This window comes from Carlito syrichta, unplaced genomic scaffold (genome assembly GCF_000164805.1).
Source record: "Carlito syrichta isolate Samal-C Ts95f unplaced genomic scaffold, Tarsius_syrichta-2.0.1 Scaffold316275, whole genome shotgun sequence".
In the NCBI taxonomy this organism is placed as follows: domain Eukaryota; kingdom Metazoa; phylum Chordata; class Mammalia; order Primates; family Tarsiidae; genus Carlito; species Carlito syrichta.
This window is the reverse complement of record NW_007260371.1, coordinates 697,276-719,160: the sequence shown is the minus strand read 5'-3', so window position 1 is coordinate 719,160 and position 21,885 is coordinate 697,276. Positions and strand designations below refer to the sequence as shown.

Here is a 21,885-nt window from a genome sequence, read left to right as displayed (position 1 = left end):
TTCTTTCTATACCCTAGGTGTTTGAGGGTTTTTATCAAAGAAGGGATGCTGGATTTTTATCAAAAACTTTTTTCTGCATCTAATGAGATAATCATGTGGTTCTTGTTTTTACATCTGTTGGTGTATTTAATGACATTTATGATCTTGGGAATGTTGAACCAGCCCTGCATCCTGAAGGTGAAGCTTACTTGGTCATGGTAGATGATTTTTGAGATTTTTTTGAATCTGATTTGCTAGAATCTTGTTGAGGATTTTTGCATCGATATTCATAAGGGATATTGACCTGTAGTTCTCTTTTTTTGTTGGATCTTTATCTGGTTTGGGTATCAGTGTGATGTTAGCTTTGTAAAATGATTTGGAGTGAATTCCATCTTTCTCAATTGCCTGGAATACTTTCATTAGGATTGGTATCAGCTCCTCCTTGTACATTTTGTAGAATTCTGCTGGAAAGCCATCTGGTCCAGGACTTTTTTTGGTAGGTAGTTTTCGTATGACAGAGTCAATTTCCTGGGTCGTTATTGATCTATTTAGTGTCTCAATGTTTTCTCGTTTCATCCTGGGGAGGTTGTGTGATGTCCGAAAGTTTTCCATTTCATTTAGGTTATCAAGTTTATTTCCATATGGTGTGCATAGTAATCTCTGATAATCTTTTGTATTTCTTCGGAGTCAGTTGTGATTTGATCTTTTGTATTTCTGACTGTGTTTATTTGGACTTTTTCTCTCGTTTTCTTGGTCATTCTGGCTAGGGGCCCATCAGAAACCTATTTTTCATATGTGAAAAAATGTGCCACTTTAGAGTTTTTTTCCCAGGATCAGTAAACACGGGAAATATTTTTTGTTGCTCCTTGAATTTGATAGTTGAGGCATTTGTCTTCAAATTACCAAGTTTTACATATAACATAATTGTTTGTCCTGTATCCCTGTGAAACACTTCATGATGTTTTGTAACTTCCATTGCAGGCACGCACAGGGGCTGGGCTGCTGTCCAGATGCGTTTGCTTCATGAATTGGTCTACGCCTCCCGAAGAATGGGGAACCCTGCTCTCTCTGTCAGGCACCTGTCTTTCCTCTTACAGACCATGCTGGACTTCTTGTCAGATCAGGGTGAGCTATGATCCTTTTTTCAAGGAAATATGAATGAAAGATTCTAGTTGCGGATTCACATGAATCTGGGCTTGGGTTTAGGTTGCTCTTTGCTGTCCATGACCTGCAGTGCCCTGGCTCCCTCCTTCCCATTCCCATGTTTCTGGGTGCCTGCGTGCCACCTCCTTCCTTCATGCCCTCTCCGCCAGCATCCCACCACCACATTCCACTGCTTTTCTCTCTGCCTCTCAGAGTTCTCCTTCTCAGCCTTCTGTATGGTCTCCCCTTTCCTTTACCTACATTTTATAAAACATAAATGTTAAAGTAAAACATTTATATAGAGAAGTGTACAACTCAAAGAATACTGCTCAGTGAATTTCCACCAATAGCTACCCCTATAACCAACACCCAGATCAGACAGAAACAGAATGAACAGAACCCTAGGGCCTCTCTGTGCCCCTTTGAGTCGCTGCCCCTCCAGGGTGACTCTGCCCTGCCTTCCAGAACCAGAGGTGAGTTTTTACCCTTGTTGGCGCTGACGAGATCATGTGGTGTCTCTGCCCACATTTTGTGGCTGCTCTCCATCAAGCTCCTTCCTCGGTTGTTTTCTCACACTGCTCCTGGATTTGTCTGCATTTTGGGTTTCAGTCATAATCTGTTTATCTCCAGCCCAAATTTCACCCCGAGCCCAGACGTGTTCATTTTGCTACTCGTGGAGCCTCTCCCCTTGAATGCTCCCTGGCACTTGGGACTCAGTGCCTCAAGCCTGCCTTCCTGCAGGCTCCCTCAGCCCCGTCCAGCATGCAGTGTTGGTGGGTTCTTGGGGAAGTGCTCTCTGCTGTGGAGACTAATGTGTGGGAAGTTTATTGGGAATTACTTGTGGGACCAACCCCCACAGAAGGGAAGAGAAAGAGGCAGGATTGGGCAGAGAGAGAGGTTGGACCTCAGTGCTGTATCAGCAAAGGCCTCAGCTGGCGCATGGGGAACTCTGAGCCACCATGGTCCTGGAGGGTTGCCCTGCGTTGCTCCCAGACGGCAAATCCCTCACTGACTAGTAGTTGGATGCAGGTTACCCTTGGTGATGTGGTTCTTTTCAACAGCTAGGGCATGAGGCCTCTGCTGACCCAGTGGGACCTGTGTACCTGGGATGGCCCTTTACTGGTGCCAGTGTCCCCTTACCCCTCGTTTCCATGTGCCTGGCTCTCATGGAGCAGGGAGTGTCCCCACACCCTCATCTCTCAGAGTGTCTGGCTCTCCATGGAGCATGGGGTGTCCCCATATCCCTTGTCTCAGTTTGCCTGGCTCTACATGGCCACACGTCATGATAACATGGGGCGCCTTTTGTCTGAGCAGCTTACATCTCTACTTGCTGCACCTTGAGCTTTTGTCTTCTTCAATACATACTTTCCTTCCAGGGCCTGTGTGCTTCTTCTTTCTCTATCCCCTGCTCCGCTTACCCAATGTCCTCTCTGGGTCCTGACTTCCTCTGGGAAGACTTTAATAGTCCCCAGCTAGACCAGGGGTTCCTATCATTTGTTCTCTTCCTTCATGCACTCAACCCTGGTTGTTATTCAGTAATCAGTTGCATTCAGTGATCAGTGTTCAATGCCTCTCTTCCCTTGAGAAACTCCATGGGAGAAGGACCTCTATATGCCTGGTCTGTTTGCTCTCTCTAGCTTCTGGAGCCTCTAGCAAAGAGCGGTGCTAAACACATGCTTGTTTAAGTGTGATTGATGTCCTCATGATCCTTGCTTTAACCATGATTGTGGGAAAGTTGATTCTGACTTGGGTCTTTGAGCATTTTTCAAAAGCACATTCCTTTACAATGTGCATATATGTGTATGTATAGTATATGTGTAGGCAGATATATATGTATACTGCATTTTGTATTTCTATTGGACCTTGTATTTCTCAAGGCTATGGGTCATATCTTCCCTGTTAGGTGCCCTTTAGTTTGCACAGGACATCGGAAAAATATAGTGCTTGTAAGTGACTAAGCCCGCTTGCAGGATCTAGAATTGGAGTGATCCACTCCACTTTTCCATATCAGACTGATGAGCTCAACCATCTCCACTCCAGACATGTGGGCTTTACACTGAGAAATACATTGTGTCTGCCAGCCTCACATGCTCAGAGTTTTATATTTGCACGTGTCCATGGGATGGCCACTGGGAGAAACAGAGTGAATGAGCACATTAAAGCTTTCTGTTAGATTTCTGTGTGGTTGTGTTTTTATTTTTGCCAACAGCTTTCTTTTTCTTTTCTTTTCTTTTTTTTTTTTTGAGTTGAGTCTCACTCTGTTGCCAAGGCTGGAGTTCAGTGACATGCCCATGGCCACCATAGCCTTGACTTGCTGGACTCAGGTGATCCTTCTGCCTGAACCTTCCAAGTAACTGGAATCACAGGTGTGCACTACCACTCCCTGCTAATTTTTTGATTTATTGTAGAGATGAAGTCTGGTGAAATCACCCAAGCTGGTCTTGAACCCCTGGGCTCAGGCAGTCCTCTTGCCTCTGCCTCCCAAAGTGCTGGGATTACCGGCATGAGCCATCGTGCCCTGCTGGCTTTCAGTTATTGTTGACAAAAGGCCCACATGCCTATGACTAGAAGTGAATGTTTGCTTGCCCATCTACCTTGCCCTTCCTATCAGGGACTCAGATTTGTCATCTTTCTCCAGGTGGTAAAGAAAACCTCTGCAACACAAATACAGTGAGATCTAGATGATAACTTAGCAGTCTTCTTTACCTCTGACTTTTGTGTTTTTCCTCCTGTTTTTCTTATCCTGTTTTTTTTTTTTTAAGATTCGTTTACTTCTAAACCTATCATGTGATTGTTGTACTTATTCCTCATGTGAGCTTTCAAAAAGAAAGGTATTTCTCTGTGGTAGTTATTTTTTTTTTTTGGTGATAAATATAATTTATTGGAAGACCTTTTTTCTGAAAAGTTTATGGTGTTACTCACAGACTTGGTAATTAACATTTCTAAATCTTGCTGCGTTAATATATATGCTATATTTTTGAGTAATTAGACATTTTATAACAGATCATATTGGTGACTCTTTGAATATTTGCATATGCAATATTTAAATGTAAAATATTATTGAAATGTTGTTTCTCATTGTGGCCTTCTGGCTTAATGAGCCCTAGGTGGCTCACATTTCAAACTCTGTTTGTCTCCCTCATGTGGTAATGACTGGTCATTGCTTTTACGGCCGAAGTCCAGATAATTGCTCTTCATGCTGTGATCGCACTTCAGTGTATCTTCTGCACGCTGGAATCCTGAAAATAGTTTCTTGTTCTTTTCTTTTTTCTCTCTCTTTTTTTGCAATCTACCAGAAGTACTGGAGGAGAAAATAAATTTAAAATTTGTGTTTGAATTAGTCATGGTAGGATTTTTTTCCCCTGTGGTATTCATAGAGGTTAGAAGAGATTTATCATCTCAATTTGGATAACTGAGAAAGTGCCAGCTGGGCTCAACCAGATTTCAAGCCAGGCAGTTTATGGGAAAACAGGAGTAGCTATGATGATGATGTATTTCTTTCTAGGATTTTCTTTGTGTGTGTGTGTATTATTAATTTCAGTGAGAACACAGAATGAAATCAGTATGCTGCTGTGTTGTCTTAATTTTCATTAGTGATAAGATGGTTTTTATTTTTGATGAAAAGGCAGCATAACTCTTCACTCAATGTGTCAAGTTTCCACTTGCCCTGGGAAGGTGGCGCCCACTGATGGTGTGACTGATGGGGTCCCGGCTGTATGTTTTTAGATGACAGAAAGATTTATTTGCCCATGAAATACTGATACTTTCATATGATTATTTGAGGTCATATTAATTAGTGATTTAAAGACACTTAGTTTAAAAGGATAAGAACTTGGGACATTTGATACTATAGAACAAATAACTGTCTCCTGAAAGGCCTGTGTCTAATGGTATTTGGTTAATTGGAGTCTTCTGAGAAAAGGACAAAAGTCAAGAGGTCTGAAAGGTTCTTTTCACTTACCTCAACCTCTAATTACTGTAACCTCAGATCAATAATTAAATCCTTCCTGGCCTCCATTTTCTTATTTGGACAACTGGGATATGGTAATTTTGTATGGTAGTTTATTATTTTTTAAATGATAGATATTATAATTTATTGGATGACCTTTTTTTTCTGAGGAGCTTATGATACCACTCACAGACTTGATATTAACATTTCTAAATATTGCTGCATTGAAATTAAGTATAGAACAGAAAAGCAGCCAAGAAAGGAACTGTGTGCTGGTTGCTTGCAGTTGAAGACAGTATTATCTGGGGGTTCTACCCCATGAAAACCCTCCAATATGCACAACTGAGTGAAGCTATAAGTTATGTTATTATATAAATAACATGAAAAGGCTCTTAAGTTCTCCAAGACTGTTGCCTTTTTTTTTTTTTTTTTTTGCAAGATAGAAGTACTAACTTGATGATTTGTGGAATTTTCTTTGGAACAATGGCTGTGTTACCTTTTCTGATCTCAGGTACAGGGTCATCTTTGCCGAGGCTTCCTGATGGGGCATATGGTTGCTGAGCTTTTGTGACACTGAGGTAGTGGATTAATGGGCTCTTGTCCTCTTCGCTTCATGGATTTTGCATGCCAGCCTGGTCCCGTGAACTACTCAAGAGTCTCTTAAAAAGGGAAGGGATTCCTTATATTGTGAAAGGTTTAGAATGGTATATATTCATAATCTCTAGCCTCATTTCTTCCCCTCTCTCTCACATTTACCCTGTGTTTGGCCATACTGAATTCTTGACATTTCTCCAAATACAACAGCATTTCTATTCTGCTGTTTTGGACTTGCTATTCCTGTTATATTGTCCAGGGATTTGTCCCCCCACCCCATGACTATGGCACTTCCCTCAGGGAGCCCCCACCATGCTCTGTACCTGCCACCGTCAGAACTTCTACCATTCTGGGCTGTGGGGTTGCTGGTCAGTTTCCCCACCCAGCTAGCCTATAGGTCTTCAGAGACAGGAAGCCATGTCTGGAAAGGCACCTGGCACCTTACAGGCCCGTAAAAGGTGCTAGAATGAATGTAGGCTTCTGTTTTTTCATGCCTACCATGTTCGATGCTGCCATATTGACAGTTCTTCTGACTGGCTAGTTAAGAAATCCTGCTGTGGCTTTTGATCAGGATTCTGGGCCGAGTTTGGCAAACTGCTACCTATGGACCAGGTCTGGCTTGTTGCCTGATTCTGATCCTTGCATTGGCCGTTCCAGTATGAGTTGTAGTTACTGACACCAGTTCCTGTGGAAACTAAAAGACCTGCTGCTTTGATGTCACATAACTTAAAAAGGGAACAAGGGGAAAAATTAGCTAGGTAAACTGTTTCAAGGACTCTAATCAAAAGCCCCAGGTGAGAAAATAAGGTTCAACCATACATTGGATCTACGCCTGTGACTGAAGTGTGGTTCAAAAAATGCATATTTTACTTTCCACCCTATCACCATCGTACTGCCATCATGGACATGAGCCGTGTGCAGCCTACTGAGCTGGCCAGGGTCACCAAATGTTGGGCAGGACCAGCTTGCAGGGACAGTGCACGCAGGTGCACGTGGAATTCATGGGTGACACGAACCGCTTCATCATCCAAAATGTGAAAGGCCCAGTGTGCGAGAGCGACGTACTCACCCTGTTGGAGCTGCACTGAACTTGGCTGCCGGGTTCTGGATGTTGGGGTTGACACTTGGGGATGGTCATGGTCTGCAACTGTTAAATAAAGCGTTTGTGTGGTATGTCAAAAAATGCATATTATAAATAAGCCATATTAATGCTACAGTGAAAAGACTGAGGGGAGATGAAAGGGGATACCACCGAGACTGAGAGAGGGCCAGTGAATGAACTTGTGTTCAGGATGTGTCTTACTTCATAGCATTACTGCTGCTAGAATTATTTTACCATGTTGTGATGGTGATGGTGGTAAGTGTGATATTCTGGCTTTAGAGTATGGGTGCTTTATTAGTAACATTTAAATTTCACATGGTTTTCTGGGCTTGTCCTTATTGCGATCAGAGGGATTGTTGTTTGCTTGTTTTACTGTCGTTCGGCATTTTGCTGAAGGACTCTGGGTAGATGATGTTTCCTTGAAAACCCTCTCTGTGCCTTAGTTTTAGCATCTACCTTGCAGGGTTGTTGCAAGGATTAGAGATAACATATCTGAAGTGCATAGCAATTAGTCTAGTGCAAAGAAGTGCTAGTAAAAATGTCATAAGATGGCATTGTTTTCCCCCGGAGTACTTGAACACCAGTTTCTTGGTCTGAGGGTGGTGGTTCTTTTGCCTAAGGTACCTGAACACATTCACGATTGGCAAATTTTTCACTTTCCTAATACTGAGAGTGGGCGAAAATAAAAAGAAATCTGAAGCTCGTTGCTGCAAACGTCTGTCATTAAGCATAAATGAAATGGTCTTTTCTAAGTTGTTACCTTTTTCACAGCTGAAAGTTGCAGACGTATCCAGTATTTGCCTCAGATACCACTCTGATTAGCATTCCATACTTTGTACTTTTATTCGGATTATAAACTGAATATATATTATATGTATATATTATATATATATTTCTTCATTTACATTGCATCATTACACTACTGTCTGTCTCACTGTCACTAATAAGTTCACTGGATTCACCTTCAACCTTGGAAATCTCATCAGCATATATATTTCTTCCTTTTCCATAATTATGGTAAATTATTTTTGATGTTGAAGTAGGAAAGCCTGAAATAACAAAATACAAGTATACAACACTAATCACAACAAAATAATGACCAACTTGCAATTTTTACCAACTATGTAAATCAATAACAATATTGTGTAGTCTACATTGGATAAATATCTTAATTAACTTTCTCTTTTCCTCACTGTTCATTTTCAAGCAAAATATAATTACACATACATATGACAATGTTGCAGCATTCAAGAATAAAGTTTGCAAAGATGTAAATTCACATCAGTGGCAACCAGGAACAGAATTTGGAATGACATAAACTCACATCAGTGATCGTGAATGAGTTAAAAGCACCTGATGAGAAAAATAGGGAAAAACAGAATGACCCAAAAGGGCTGATGGATGTGGATACCATTCTTTTCCAAGATATGCTGATATTATAATTTGTATTATAATATTATAATTAACAATAGCATTGTTACTGTTCTCTGGATGGCATGGGGAGGAGTAGGTAGGAGGTAGGAAAAAAGGAAGAGGGGCCAGGGGAAGGAAAGGGTAGTGCCACTGAGAAGTATTCTTCTGGGCAGTGAACAGTGGCCAATATAACTGGTACTTTTATGTGTCCAGTTTCCACCATGTTTGATGTTCAGCATCCCCCAAAGTTAAGGGAATGTGGCATCTCCACATTGTCATTGAAAGTATAGATTTGGATTAGGCCATTAGCTCATGGTTCAGCTGCAGTAGCCCAGAATCCTACTCCGGCAGTGAACATCATGAGTCTGACCTACTGTTAGACCTGGAGGTCATAGAACACACTGAGCGCCACCAACCTCTGCCACTGAGGCACTGTGTAGTGATGGAAAGTGAATGTGAACCCATAGACCAGGATCCAGGTCTTCTCAGCCTCTGTTTTTTCATCATGAACTGGGTATTATAATAGGTGTCTTGCTAGGTTAAGTGTGAATAAATGAAATAGTGACTCAATAACTTATACCACCTCCTAATTTCTCAGCTTCTTCTCTGAGCCCCAGATTTGGGTATCCAACAGCCCTTGGATGTTTAAGCATCTCAAACTTTCCAGAACAACTGTTGCTATGCAGTGCCTCTCTCCCCACAGCAGCTGTCATGCTCACTTGGCTTCCTTCATTCTCATGTGCCAAGCTTCTTTCTCCTTAGAGCCCTAGCATGCATGTTCCTGGGGTACGCTTGAATGGCTTCCTTATCCTTATGGTCTCCCCTCCAGTGCCATCTTCTCCAGGAGACCACCCTGACCCATGTCCCCTGCTTCTTCCATGTCACATCCCCCTGCTGTGCATTTTCCAGTCTTCCAACACAAGGATGCCAGCAGACCTTACCTGCCTTGTTCTGGGACAAGGTCTGACACCCAGTAGGTGTGAAGAGATACTTGTTTACTGGACAACTTCCCTTTGATATTTACCTGTATGTTGCTCTGTGACTGTCCCTGTTATGTCACAATGGTCATTTAGGAGAATTGTTTAAATGTCAGTTCTCCATCTGGTATGCTAATGGGACTTGTCTGGAGTGGTCACTGGTTATTGCACCTTGTGTCTTGTCATGGGCTGCTTGTCTCTATCAAAGTCACCTTGACAGAGGGTGGACACAGCAACAGATGTCTGCAAATATGGGAGACCAAAAACATTCACTGCGATTATTTTAAAAGAATGCGAAGTTTGTTGCTTCAGAAAATGTTATTTTAAGAGCAGAATTCAGCATCTCTGCTTCTAATCTTCAACTGATGTGTTTGCTAGAAAGGCACATTTTCCAAACCAGGGCTTCTGTAGGTCTCACCTTTCCTTCAAAGGGTGCTGAGTGGCCGAGAGAACCAGTATTAGGTGATTGTGTAAACATGTTTTAAAAGAGGAGTTAAGTGAAGGATTACTTAGTTAGACTGAGACTTACTTAAGTGGAGGATATAAATCATCTGCTGAAAGTGACAGTGAGATGTTCCTGGGCAGAGACAGCTTTGATGGTTTGATACCCTGTGCTGCTGTTGATGAGGCTACCTGGGTGCAGTTGTGGCAGGTCACCCTCATCATGTTTCTTCATCGCCCCCATTTCCTACCCCTCATTTTTCCATACTTTAAGAGACACTGCTTGAACAGGATGGATATCGACTTAAACAGGGCAGGTATCTCATTGAAAGTTTGCCAAAGGACGGAGAAGATGGTACAGGTGTACAGACTCTCCTGCCTTCTCCATTTTCCCTGCTCCTTCTTGCTGCTTTCTTTCTCTATCATTCCACTGGGTTATTCCCTGTGTGCAAATGTACCATAATTATAACAGTCTGAAACTCAACCATAGTAAGCCACCCTTGTCTCTGCAACAAAGCCTCTGCAAGAGGTGTCTGTGCATCCTTCCTGTTCCCACATCCTTCTCTCCTGTGCCCTCTTGGGCCCCCTCTGCCACGCATTCGTCTCCTCTCTCACTTGTCAGGTTCCAAAGCAGTGGTCATCTCCACTCCAATACAGTCCAGCACCTCTTTTATGCAAGGCTTTTCTCCTTTTCTTGGCTTTCCTGACACCCACTGGTGGTTCCTCCCTAGTGGCCTTGCTGGATCTTCCTCCTTTTCTGACTTCTGTGTGGTGGGTACTTGCTTCGGGATTTGGCTTGATTCCTCTTGTATCTTTGTTCCCACTTCCTGGGTGATTCCACCCAGTCTCTTGCCTTAAAATTCCATTTAAAATGTACACTTCAGGTTTTAGCATATTCACAGATATGTGCCCCATCACCGCAGTCAATTTTAGAACATTTTCATCACCCCTAAAGGAAGCCTTGTACCCTATAACTAGCTAGTGGCACATATCGGCGTTCACATGTTGTTGAATGCATTAATAATGAAGCCTTCCTTTTTTTTTCTTCTTTTTGGTTTATTTTTGCTATTGTTGATAATACTGTGGTGAACATCTTTAGGTCTTTGGCTCTTTTAACAGGAGAGAGATTTCATCAAGAGAGGGCTTACTGGGTCAGCCATTTTGAACACTTTTATTGCTGTTGAAACATATTGCCAAATTGCCGCCTGAAAGGATGTTCTAATTATACAGTCAGCAGCAGTGCTGCTAATTCAATATGTATAGAATGTTGCCTTATTGCTTTAATTTGTATTTTCTTGGTAACTTGCAAGGTTGGATTTTTTTTCAGTGTATTTGTTTATTGTATCTCTTTTATGTGAAACTCTTTTACAGACTTCTGATTGTGTTCCTGCCTCTTACCTCATTTGATTGTCACTTAAACTTTGTTGGGTTTTAGCAGGGCAAATGGTGTCCTGGTCATTGTGTTGTGAGATGCTAATTAAGTACTTTGCCCAAAGGTGCCCGCTTATTCAGCCATGAGTGATAGAGCAAGCCGGGACCCTCAGCCTTCCAACTCCTCATAGAGGGGGAAGTACTTGCCATGACATTTTTTGACAGATATTTTTGTTTAGTTGCCAAATGGATGAACGCCTTTCCAAGGGCTGTTTGAATTGCCAATGGGGACTTTTTGATAGCCTCATCTAGATAGCTACTGCCCCCTGGTGGTGGGGTGATGATAAATGCACATTTTTCTTTGAAGGAAAACCACTCATTGAACTTGAAACAATTCCAAAACAGCATTTGATGCACAAAAGACTTTGTTTATGGAAAAGGAAGAAGCACCACTGTAAAATTATGATAAATCTATTAAAAAATTGCTATATCAGTCAGAGTTCTAGAGACATACATACATACTTTTTAATTTTAATTTAATTATTTATTTTTGAGTTGGGATCTCATTCCGTTGCCCAGGCTGGAGTGCAGCAGCATGCTCACGGCTACCCCAGCGTCCACCTGCTGTACTCTGCGATCCTTCCGCCTCAGCCTTCTAAGTAGCTAGAACTATAGGCACGTGCTACCACACCCAACTAATTTTTTAATTTATTGTAGAGACAGCCAAGTTGCCCAGGCTGGTCTCGCAACACAGGCTCAGGCAATCCACTCACATCAGCCCCCCAAAGTGCTGGGATTACAGGCTGAGCCACCAAGCCTGGCTATTTTTTTTTTTTGAGTTACTCTGTTGCCCAGGCTGGCCTTGAACTTCTGGGCTCAAGCAGTCCTCTTGCTTCAGCCTCCCAAAGTGCTGGGATTATTGGCATGAGCCACCTATCCACCCCATGCATACTGTTAAAGAGAAATTATTCTGACACTTGTTAAACCAGAAGGAAGACTGTATATAAGACTGTTGTCTAGGGATCACCTCTGCTACAATAGAGGAGAGAGATTGAACTCAACTCCAAATACAAGGGCAAGTGGAGATTTATAGCCAACAGAAAAGTTAAGAGAAGAGATTTCAAGAGTGGGGATTCCAGTGAAACTGACCTCACAGGGATATCAAGAGTGGGGGAATTATCGCCAAGCTGACTTCACAGGATTGTTGCTGAAACTGAGCTGGCAAGTTGAGGGCAGGGCCCAAGCATGAGGCCTAGTTAGAAGGAGGTCTCACAGAGGCCTGTCTAAAGTTTGGTCAAGGAGAGAGTCTTTGTCAATACATGCATATGTATATGTATACGCATGTATCTGATTATTTCTTTATTTTTTGAGTTAGAGTCTCACTCTGTTGCTAAGGCTAGAGTGCAGTGGCATGGACATGGCTACCGCAGCCTTGACTTGCTAGACTGAGGCAATTCTTCCACCTCAGTACTCCAAGAAGCCGGAACTAAAGGTGTGCACCATAGTGCCTGGCTAATTTTTGGATTTATTGTAGAGATGAGGTCTCACTATGTTGCCCAGACTGGTCTTGAATCCTTGGGCTCAGGCAATTCTTTCACCTTCACCTTCCAAAGTGCAGGGATTATAGTCGTGAGCCACCATGCCCCGCCAATATATCTGATTTCTTACAGGGATTTGAGCTTATGTACTTATGAGCTGGCTCTCTAGGCTGTGTGCAGCAGTTGTCTCTGTGTCTACTGGTGGTTCCTGAAGCCCTAAGGCTGGCTGTTGGGAGGGGAAGGTGGATGTAAAGTAGGGGAAGTGGGGACAAGCTGGAACCGGCAAGGCTGACCTGGCCTCCATGGGGATAGTCTGGGATGCAGGTCAGTTTCTCACCACCTCCCCGCCAACTCTGATGGTAGAGACTCCTGGAGGACAGGCTGGAGCCTTTTGTTCTGCACTAAACATGCACCTGGCCCTGAAGCTGTAGGAGCCCTAGGTGGAACCCTGTTCTTCTCCTCTAGAGTTGTGAGTGCCCTGCATTGAGCCCCCAGCAGAGAGGCTGCCTCGCTCTGCTGCCTCCCAGATCTCACATGGCATGCTGGCTCAGCTGTATGGGGAAAGCCCTAGGGTGTGTGGTCTAACTCAGTTAAGTGGACACAGTGGTGAATATTTTAATTCCTGGTGTGAATCTCAAGTCCTGTTTTAGGAAGTACATGTTTTAGGGAACTTACGTAGAAGACTCAGTTGCTAATCCCATCCCACCTTTGATGTCTGAGTGTAGATTTGGAGATGGGGAGGTTCTGCATTCAAACTCTAGGATAACCACGCACTACTTTTGTTTCCTTAACACCCCCAGTCCTCTAAGCCCTTTTGGGATGTCCCTTGGAGTCTGCCCCTGAGGGCCATGCCCAGCCTTCCCTGGGGCTTCAGCTGCTGCCACTTGGGTTCCCAAGATGCACATTGTGGCCCCATCTCTGTGCATCTCTATTGCATCAGAAGGCCAGGACCCAGATTACTCTCTCCAGGAGTCTGTGACCCCAGCCAGGCCCACTTCCCATCCCATTCTCATGTTCTCTCCTACTGGTACTCCAGGAACTCATGGTCTATGGGTAGCAAACCCCCCTGTCCTTGGAAAAATTGTCTTCCATGAAACCGGTCCCTGATGCCAAAAATTTGAGACTAACGTCTTAGTCCATTTGGATCATTGTAACAAAATACCACAGATTGGGTGACTTATAAACAACAGAAATTTATTCTTCATAGCTCCGGAGGCTGAACGTACAAGATCAAGGCACTGGCAGCTTTGGTGTCTGGTAAGGGTCTGCTACTTGCTGTGTCTTCACATGGTGGAAGGGGTGAGGAAGCTCTCCAGTGTCTCTTTTACAGTCCCATCATGAGGGCTCTACTCACATGACCTAATTCACCTCTCAAAGACCCCACCTCTTAATACAGTCACCTTGGGGATTAGGGTTTTCAACATGTGAATTCTACGGGAACACAAACATTTAGGCCATAGCAGGGTGTTTGCGAAGATTAAAGACTACATGTCCATTCCATCTCACATGGGGAGGCTCAGGCAGCTGTTAGTTTTTCTCTCCATTCTTCTCTTTTCTCTCACAGATGCCACTTGGCTGGGTGTGGACTTGTGGATTTGTTCAAGTGGGACTTAGTTCTCAGGGACAATATTTGTATTTTTAAAGAAAATCTCAAGAATTTACTATGCTAGGACCCCACTCTGGACCTGTCAAACCAGAATCTCTGGCCCAGACCCCAAGAGTCTGCATTTCATAAAGATACTGGGGAGGCCAGGAAGAAGAGGTGCACCGTGGCTGTGATAAGTGGAGATTATTAATGGGGTGTTTTTAACTGATGCCTTTTCTGGGTTTTACCTATTTCTGAAATACAACCTCTTTCCTTTCTCCTCCTTAGTCATTATTTGATTGTATAGGAAGCAAAAAAATGCACAGGATTGCCATTGCTGCCTTCATCACCCTCAGAGGAATTTCTGCTTGCTTTCCTGGCCCTGCTTCTGTGGGTGGTAACATTTCCCAAGTCAAATTCATGACATGTGGCCTGAGGAGATTTCCTGTGGTTTGTAAACTTGTACAAAAAAAAGAAGTCATGCATAACGATACAAGTATATCACCCTTGGTTATAGATTTAGTGAGATGCTTTTATTGAAGAGAGAGGGCCAGGCATGGTGGCTCTTGCCTATTATCTCAGCACTTTGGGAGGCTGAGGCAGGAGGATTGCTTGGGCCCAGGAGTTTGAGACCAGCCTAGGCAACATAGCAAGCCCTCATATCTACAAAAAAAAAAAAAAAAAAAAAAATTAACTGGGCTGTGGCATGTGCCTGTAGTCCCAGCTACTCAGGAAGCTGAGGTGGAAGGACTCCTGCATTCCAGCCTGGGTAACAGAGTGAGACCCTGACTCAAAAACAGAAAAAGAAAAATAAAGAAGCTGGGCACAGTGGCTCACAGTCTGTAATCCCAGCTACTTGGGAGGCTGAGGTGACAGCGTCATTTGTGCCCATGAGTTTGAGACCAGCCTGGGCAACACAGCAAGACCTTGTCTCTTAAAAACAAAAACAAACACAAACAAGCAAACAGTAAGAAGACTGTGTGCTTCAGCCCAGCAGTCATCTCTTGGAGAGTTCAGGTAACCCACCCACACTAAGTGCAGGGCAGAGCAGGGCCAGAGACTACGCTTTCCTCTCCCAGCCCATACTGCTTTTCACTCAGTGATTTTTGAATTGTGTACTTTTCAAGTCATTTTTCATAGTCCTGGGTTTTTTGTTGTGAGTTCTTTACATGTTTTGAGTGTAAGTAAATTGTAAAATAGTATTGAAAGTAAGAATGCATTATTTCGCTAGATTTTGATAGTAGAGGGTATGAATAAAATAACATGACCATGGCCGGGCACAGCGGCTCAAGCCTGTAATCCCAGCACTTTGAGAGACTGAGGTGAGAGGATTTCCTGAGCCCAGGGGTTCGAGGCCAGCCTGGATACCTTGGCGAGACCTTGTCTCTACAATTAAAAAAACTAACTGGGCGTGGTAGCACATGCCTGTAGTTCTAGGTACTTGGAAGGCTAAGGCAGAAGGATCGCCTGAGTCCAGAAGGTCGAGGCTGCAGTGGCCGTGAATGTGCCACTGCTCTCCAGCCTGGGTGACAGAGTGAGACTCTGACTCAAAAAAACAAAAAACAGAAAGCAAACATGACCATAATTATCGAAAGTTTCCTGTTATATGGACTAACAGACTAAAACATATGGGGTTTGAGTTTAAGGTTGTGCCTGCTATGTTGTGTTGTGTTCCCATTATGCATGCACACTTCACATTTAAGTTTTTGTCCCCAGCTTCATACAGCAAAGCATAAAGAGTTACACTATGAACTCCAGCCAGAAATGAAGGATGTGATTTTTGTATTGCTAAGGCCACATTGTAGATTTTTTGCTCCCTGTTTTCCATTCCTGGCATGCTTTTTTCCCTCTTGAGTTTTTCCCCCAGATGGTGTATGTGGTTTCTGTGGGAGTTTTGATTTGATATATTTCATTTTTCACCTGGGTCGGGAAGAAGGGAAGATATGCATATTAATTGTTGTGTTATAAAGAATCGTGGTGGGAGTTCTTCAATAAAGGGGTATAATTTGTTTCCATTGCAATTTATGCAGTCTCTTTTGTTTGTTCAGAAATAGACAGAAGGAATTGAACAAAAACCCAGCAGAAATGAGGGGATGCTTTTGACTTACTTTTAGTTCTATGTTGAAGAGATAAATACTGTGTAGTACAACATAATAAGTACCTGCTAATAAAATGCATTCTTGGGAGAGAAACCACACATGTAAAATAATGAGGTGAAGAAAAACTATCAGTATGTCAAAATTCCAAATATATTAGTGGATTTACTAGTTAAGGGAAAATACTAATTTGCCAAGTTTCAGGTGAACCAAAATAGAACATCCTGGGTGGCATCAAAAGGGGCCTTCTGTAGTTTCTCGACAGATTTAGTCTCTGTAGGCCAGTGTGGCTCTAAATGGTGTATTTTTTTCAACAGTGCTTTTCTGTTTACTTGCCCATAGTCTTCTGTACAAAGTGCCAAGGCCCCATTGCCCAGGCTAGCTCATCCAAAGGGATTTCCCTGTCTCCCAGCCCCCCCTTTCTTACCTATCCTCCACCCAAATGATTAAGTGATCTTTTTTAAAATTATATTTTATATGATCCCTTTTATTTAGAAGCCCTGAATCTTTGATCAAGTCTTTTAACCTTATGTCAGCTTATTTAAAAAAATTCTGACCGGTCTTGGTGGCTCAAGCCTGTAATCCCAGCACTTTGGGAGGCTGAGGTGAGAGGATTGCCTGAGCTCAGGGGTTGGAGACTAGCCTGGGCAACTTGGTGAGACAATAAATAAAAAAATAAGCCAGGTATGGCAGCGTGTGTTTGTAGTTCCAGCTGCTTGGAAGACTGAAGTGGAAGGATTGCCTGAGTCCAGCCGGCTGAGGCTATGGTGGCTGTGAGCATGCCACTGCACTCCAGTCTGGGCAACAGAGTGAGACTCTGACTCAAAAAAAAAAAAAATTCTACCTAAAATAGAGTTCTATTTTTAAAATAACAAATGCATGTATTTCCAGCTTGGAGAGACCCGGGCACCCGAGATTGTCTACTGACTCCCCCATGATTGTTTCTCTACAAATGTTGCTGTTACCATTGAAGTTCTTATGCTTCCTCTTACTGAAGCTGTCAGTTTTTCAGTCTCAGCATTTAATTTCTATATTACCCATTCCATTGCTTCACAGCCTTGATTGGCATTTGAAGACATTGTACTTGCCATGAGTCCTTCAAGGTGACTGCTGAGGCTGACTCCTTTCACAGTGATTATGGCTTCTTGAGTCAAAATAGTTTTTTCTGGGTCTTGAAGATGGGGTTTGTATATAAGTTTCTCATCTACTAAAATCATATTTGTAAATGAAATGTTAGTAGATTTAAGTTCCATTGTTTTCTCTAGAGGATCAACTATAGAATGTTCTTACACATATATTTTGGTTCTTGTTGCACCAATAAGAGACTTTATGATGGAAGGTAATCCCCACTATGTGCTGAGAAGCCTATGACTGTGCAACTTTCCAGAGGAAGCTATATGTCCATCTAGCATATCAACTCCAACTATGCTTGGGTTCATAGGGTTTGGGTGCTTCTGTGTTGCAGCTATTGTGACAGTTCACAGGTTGTTCAAGACATGCTTGGAAGTTCAGATCTTCATAGCCTGTGCCATGTCCGGGCAGAGCTGGGGACAAGGAGGCCAAGAGGCTACACCGGCTGTCACCCTCCCCCAGCATCCTGGCAGGATGTGCAGTGCACAGGCTTCCATAAAGTGATCTTTCTAAATCAGGTGTTTATCTGTAGCAATCTCCTGCTCACATAGCATCAAAGGCTTCACATAGCCTACAAACCTAAAGTTCGAATGCCTTAGCACATTGTACAATGTTCTTTCAGCCTGGCCCCAGGCTGTCTCTTTAGCTTAGGCCAGGAGACTTGGTTCCTGTTCCCAGAACAGAGTCTCTCCCTACATATCCTGAGTTTCTTCAGGCTTTCCATTACACAGGAAGGAACATAATCTCCCTGCCCTCCCAATATCTTTCCTTGACACATTCAGGTAGAAAAAAATTTCTTCCCAAAGTTTTTTCCTCACGTGTGTATAACAATTACATTTATAAACAAATTACATATATTACATTTATGAACAAAAGTTTTCTGAAAAGGAATTTAGAGGAAAGCGACTATTCCAGCAAACAATTTGCAAACCAAGGAGACACAGCCTTTGGTACAAAACAAAGTTTGTATTCCATATTACACAGCCATAAAGAAGAACAAGGTCATGGCCTTTGCAGCAACATTGATGCACCAGGAGACCATCATACTAAGTGAACTATCACAGAAACACAGAACTGAATACCGCATGTTTTCACTCATAAGCCGGCCTTAATCACTGGTCATATGAGCACAAGGGTGGGATCAGCAGATGCTGGATACTGCTAGGGAAGGAAGGGAGGGAGGAGAGGGAGCACATGGCAACACAATGAGTACCAGGTCCACTATCAGGGAGAGAGAGGGCCTCCTAAAAGCCAGAACTTCACCTGCATGCACCTTTCTTATGCAGTAAATCCTTACTTGCACCCCACAGCTCTAAAGTTAAAGTAAAAAAAGAAAGAGGAATGGGAAAACAAACAAACAAAACAAAGTATGTATTCCAGAGAACAAAGGGAGGGTTTATCTTTTATAGGGAACTTTCCTGCCTAGGTTCCCACTCTGGTCTGCTTATGCAAATGAAGGATTCAAGCTTGCTGAGTTCTGATTGGTTGATGCAAGTTACAGTCTATCAGTGGTGTAAAAAGAAATAGGCAGCTATGTAGTTCGCAAAGATAAGCAGATGCTGGGCTTTCTGGGAACTCAAAGTAAGTGTGTGATCTTTAGTCAGTAAATGGCTGCTTGGCTGTGATTTGAACTTAGACCCAATTAGCCACTTAGGATTCATCTTGAGGAACTGGCTCTTTCAGAGTTCACATTGCTTATTAATTTTTAGTTTTCATGTCTGTGGACTGTGTGTGTGAAGGCTGGATGCAATTTAGCCTTTTCTTTTTAAAACCCCAGTCTAGCACAAAGTCTTCCTCATAGAGTCTCAATAAATGCTTGTTAAATTGAATTGCCTTGTTTTCCTCTGGCATTGTTTTCGTCCTCAGTAACATGAAGATTAATACCTACCTTGCTGTTCTGTTGTAAGAATTAGAGACAATGTATATAAACAGGCTGAAACATAATGTGTGCCCAATAAGTAGTAATTGTTATCCATATAGGCTTGTTGGTGACTTTCAGAAGAGTATTTCAACATATGCTGTTCTTACACTGCAGGGTCTTACAGTTTTCTGTTTTGATGATGTACGTATATGATTCACGGGGTACGTATATGATTCATGGGGTAGATAAGATGCTGATCGTCTATGGGTCTGGGCTGCTGAATGTGTAGAAGGGGACAATGATGCTTTATGTTGGCAGGGGACTGTGGGGCTCTGTGGTCTTTGGACTCAGGCAGAGCTGGGTTTGCATCCTAGCTCATCTGCTTATTAAATGTGACCTTTGACAGCTTACTGATTTTACCAAGCCTATTTTTGAACTGTAAAATTAAGAAGCTAGAGTCTGGTAAGCTGGAGGATTATCAGAAATAATGCATATCAACTGCTTGGCATAGTGCCTGCAATAGTAGGAGCTCAGGAAGTGTTGGCATCTTCACTTCCTTTACCTGCTTGACTTGTAAGTATGGTCTCCTGATGGTCCTGTATATAGTTCTTTATAGCTTAAAGACCTACATATCTAGTCTTCTTTTTTTTCCTTTAAATTTTCTGTCTCTTTGGTGAAACCTTAAGCTTTCGGAGGGTATTATCAAAAGCTTTCACAGCAGAGTAACCAGTGAAGGGTATAAAAAGATAGTTTTCAGCAAGATTTTCATAGTCAGGTGGGAACAGATGGGGGGACCATTATTTTTGGCTATGTCTGACTCTAATCTTTAACTGACCAATTGTGTTTAAAAATGTTTATCTCAGTGGTGTGTTGTGGGTACATATTTATTGCTAAGTGTGATTTAAATGATCAAGGTAGGTGTGACTCTGTATCAGGAATGTGTGAGAGTAAGATAAGCAGAATTTCTGATTACTGAATTCAAGCCAAAATGAAGTAGTAGGGTTTCACATGGAAGTATTGACTCTGAAAATTGGAATAAACTAGAAAAGGTCATGAAGACTGTGTGAACTGGAACTGTGGGTCTTGCTCAGGGTTTGGGATAGTTTTTCTGGACAGAGAACAAAACAAGGAGTTGGGAGGTGAAATTTTATCCTTTGCCTTTTCACATATGACCTTCTCTTCTCTCTGGCCTTCAGTCTCCTTTGTGATTAAAAATACAGGCAGATTAGTCAGGCATGGCGCCATGTGCCTAGCTACATAGGAGGCTAAGGTGGAAGGATTGCCTGAACCCAGGAGGTCAAGGCTGTGGTGAGTTGTGATTGTGCCACTACACTCTAGCCTGTGCGACAGAGTGAGACTCTGACTTGAAAAAAAAAAAAAGTGGGAATCAGACTAAAATGATCATGCATATATATTCGTTGGTTTGTCAAATATCGCTATATTAGATACCAAATCTCAGATTTGATTTAGGATTTTGAATCTATTAATATTTTCTGTCATATCAAAAACTTATTATTTTTTGTAACCATTGCTGTCAAGTTTTTTGATCATTACCTATGGTAGGAAATACCTAGTTTGTGTAAAACCAGATGTTTCATGCAATGACACTTATTCTTACTCTATGTGATGTTAGTCTACTTGGGCTGCTGCAACCAAGTGCCACATGTTGGATCCCTTCTGTGACAGACATTTATTTCTCTGAGTTCTGGAGGCCATGAGTCTGAGATCAAGGTGGCGGCAGGATTAGTTTCCTTTGAGGCCTTTGTCCCGGCCTTATAGATGCTGTTGTCTCTATGAGTCTTCACATGGTCTTTCTTCTATGTGTGTTTGTGTTTCTATGTGTGTTCTTATAAGAACTTATTAGATTAGGGCCCACCTGTAAGACCTCATTATCTTAAGTATCTCTTTAAATAACCTATCTCCACATATGGTCACATTCTGAGTACTAGGGGTTAGGACTTTAACATATGCATTTTTTTTTGGTGGGGGAGGGACACAATTCAACTCATAACATGCCGTGATCTACCCTGCCCTATTCTATCCTGTCCAGTCCACTTTATCCCATCCCATCCCATCCCATCCCATCCCATGGAATGCTGATCATTGCCCACAACATTGATTTTTATTATCCTCAGAGAAGTCACGATAGCTTACAAGTAAATGTTATTTACTTGCAATTGCTCTTTTAGAAGTGGTAATGGAACTGACACGTTCAAAATGAGTCAGCTGAATACCTCCTCGTGTCTCTTGTGACCAGTGGTCCATATTTGTTAGTTTTGCTTAGACCTATGGCATATGGACAGAATGCAATTAGTTGGTTCATGCAGCCTTCAAATCTTGCTGACATCCTGACTCAGTGATGTAAGAGAGAAAAATAAGGCATCAGTTCAGGCTTTTCTGGATATCATTTTTAAAAAGAGTTTGAATTTAATCCAAATTGATCATATTTACTTAGCAACTTCTAAGTGGCAGGAATCAATTTTAGGAGAAGAAATGGCAAATCCATTAATAAAATAAAATACAGAGACCCTCTTTAGAATGTTCAGGGTTTATCTCCTCTCTGTCTGTACAAATAACCCTGCTGTTGTCTCTATGAGTCTTCACATGGTCTTCAGGGGAGAAGACTCTACTCAGTCCACTAGGGTCCAGCCTGATCTCAGAGGGCCTTCCGGAATACCTGCACCAGATGACAGGATGCCAGACCC

At 42.5% G+C, this 21,885-nt stretch overlaps 1 protein-coding gene across 1 annotated transcript in view; it reads left to right on the top strand.

The window, feature by feature from the left end:
* The window catches only part of TRAPPC9 (trafficking protein particle complex 9), a 586,383-nt gene that overhangs the window by 97,721 nt on the left and 466,777 nt on the right, over positions 1 to 21,885 (top strand). Inside the window, exon 9 of the mRNA XM_021706983.1 lies at positions 961 to 1,104. Coding sequence (XP_021562658.1) covers positions 961 to 1,104 — 144 coding nt within the window. The remainder of the gene's footprint in view (positions 1 to 960; positions 1,105 to 21,885) is intronic.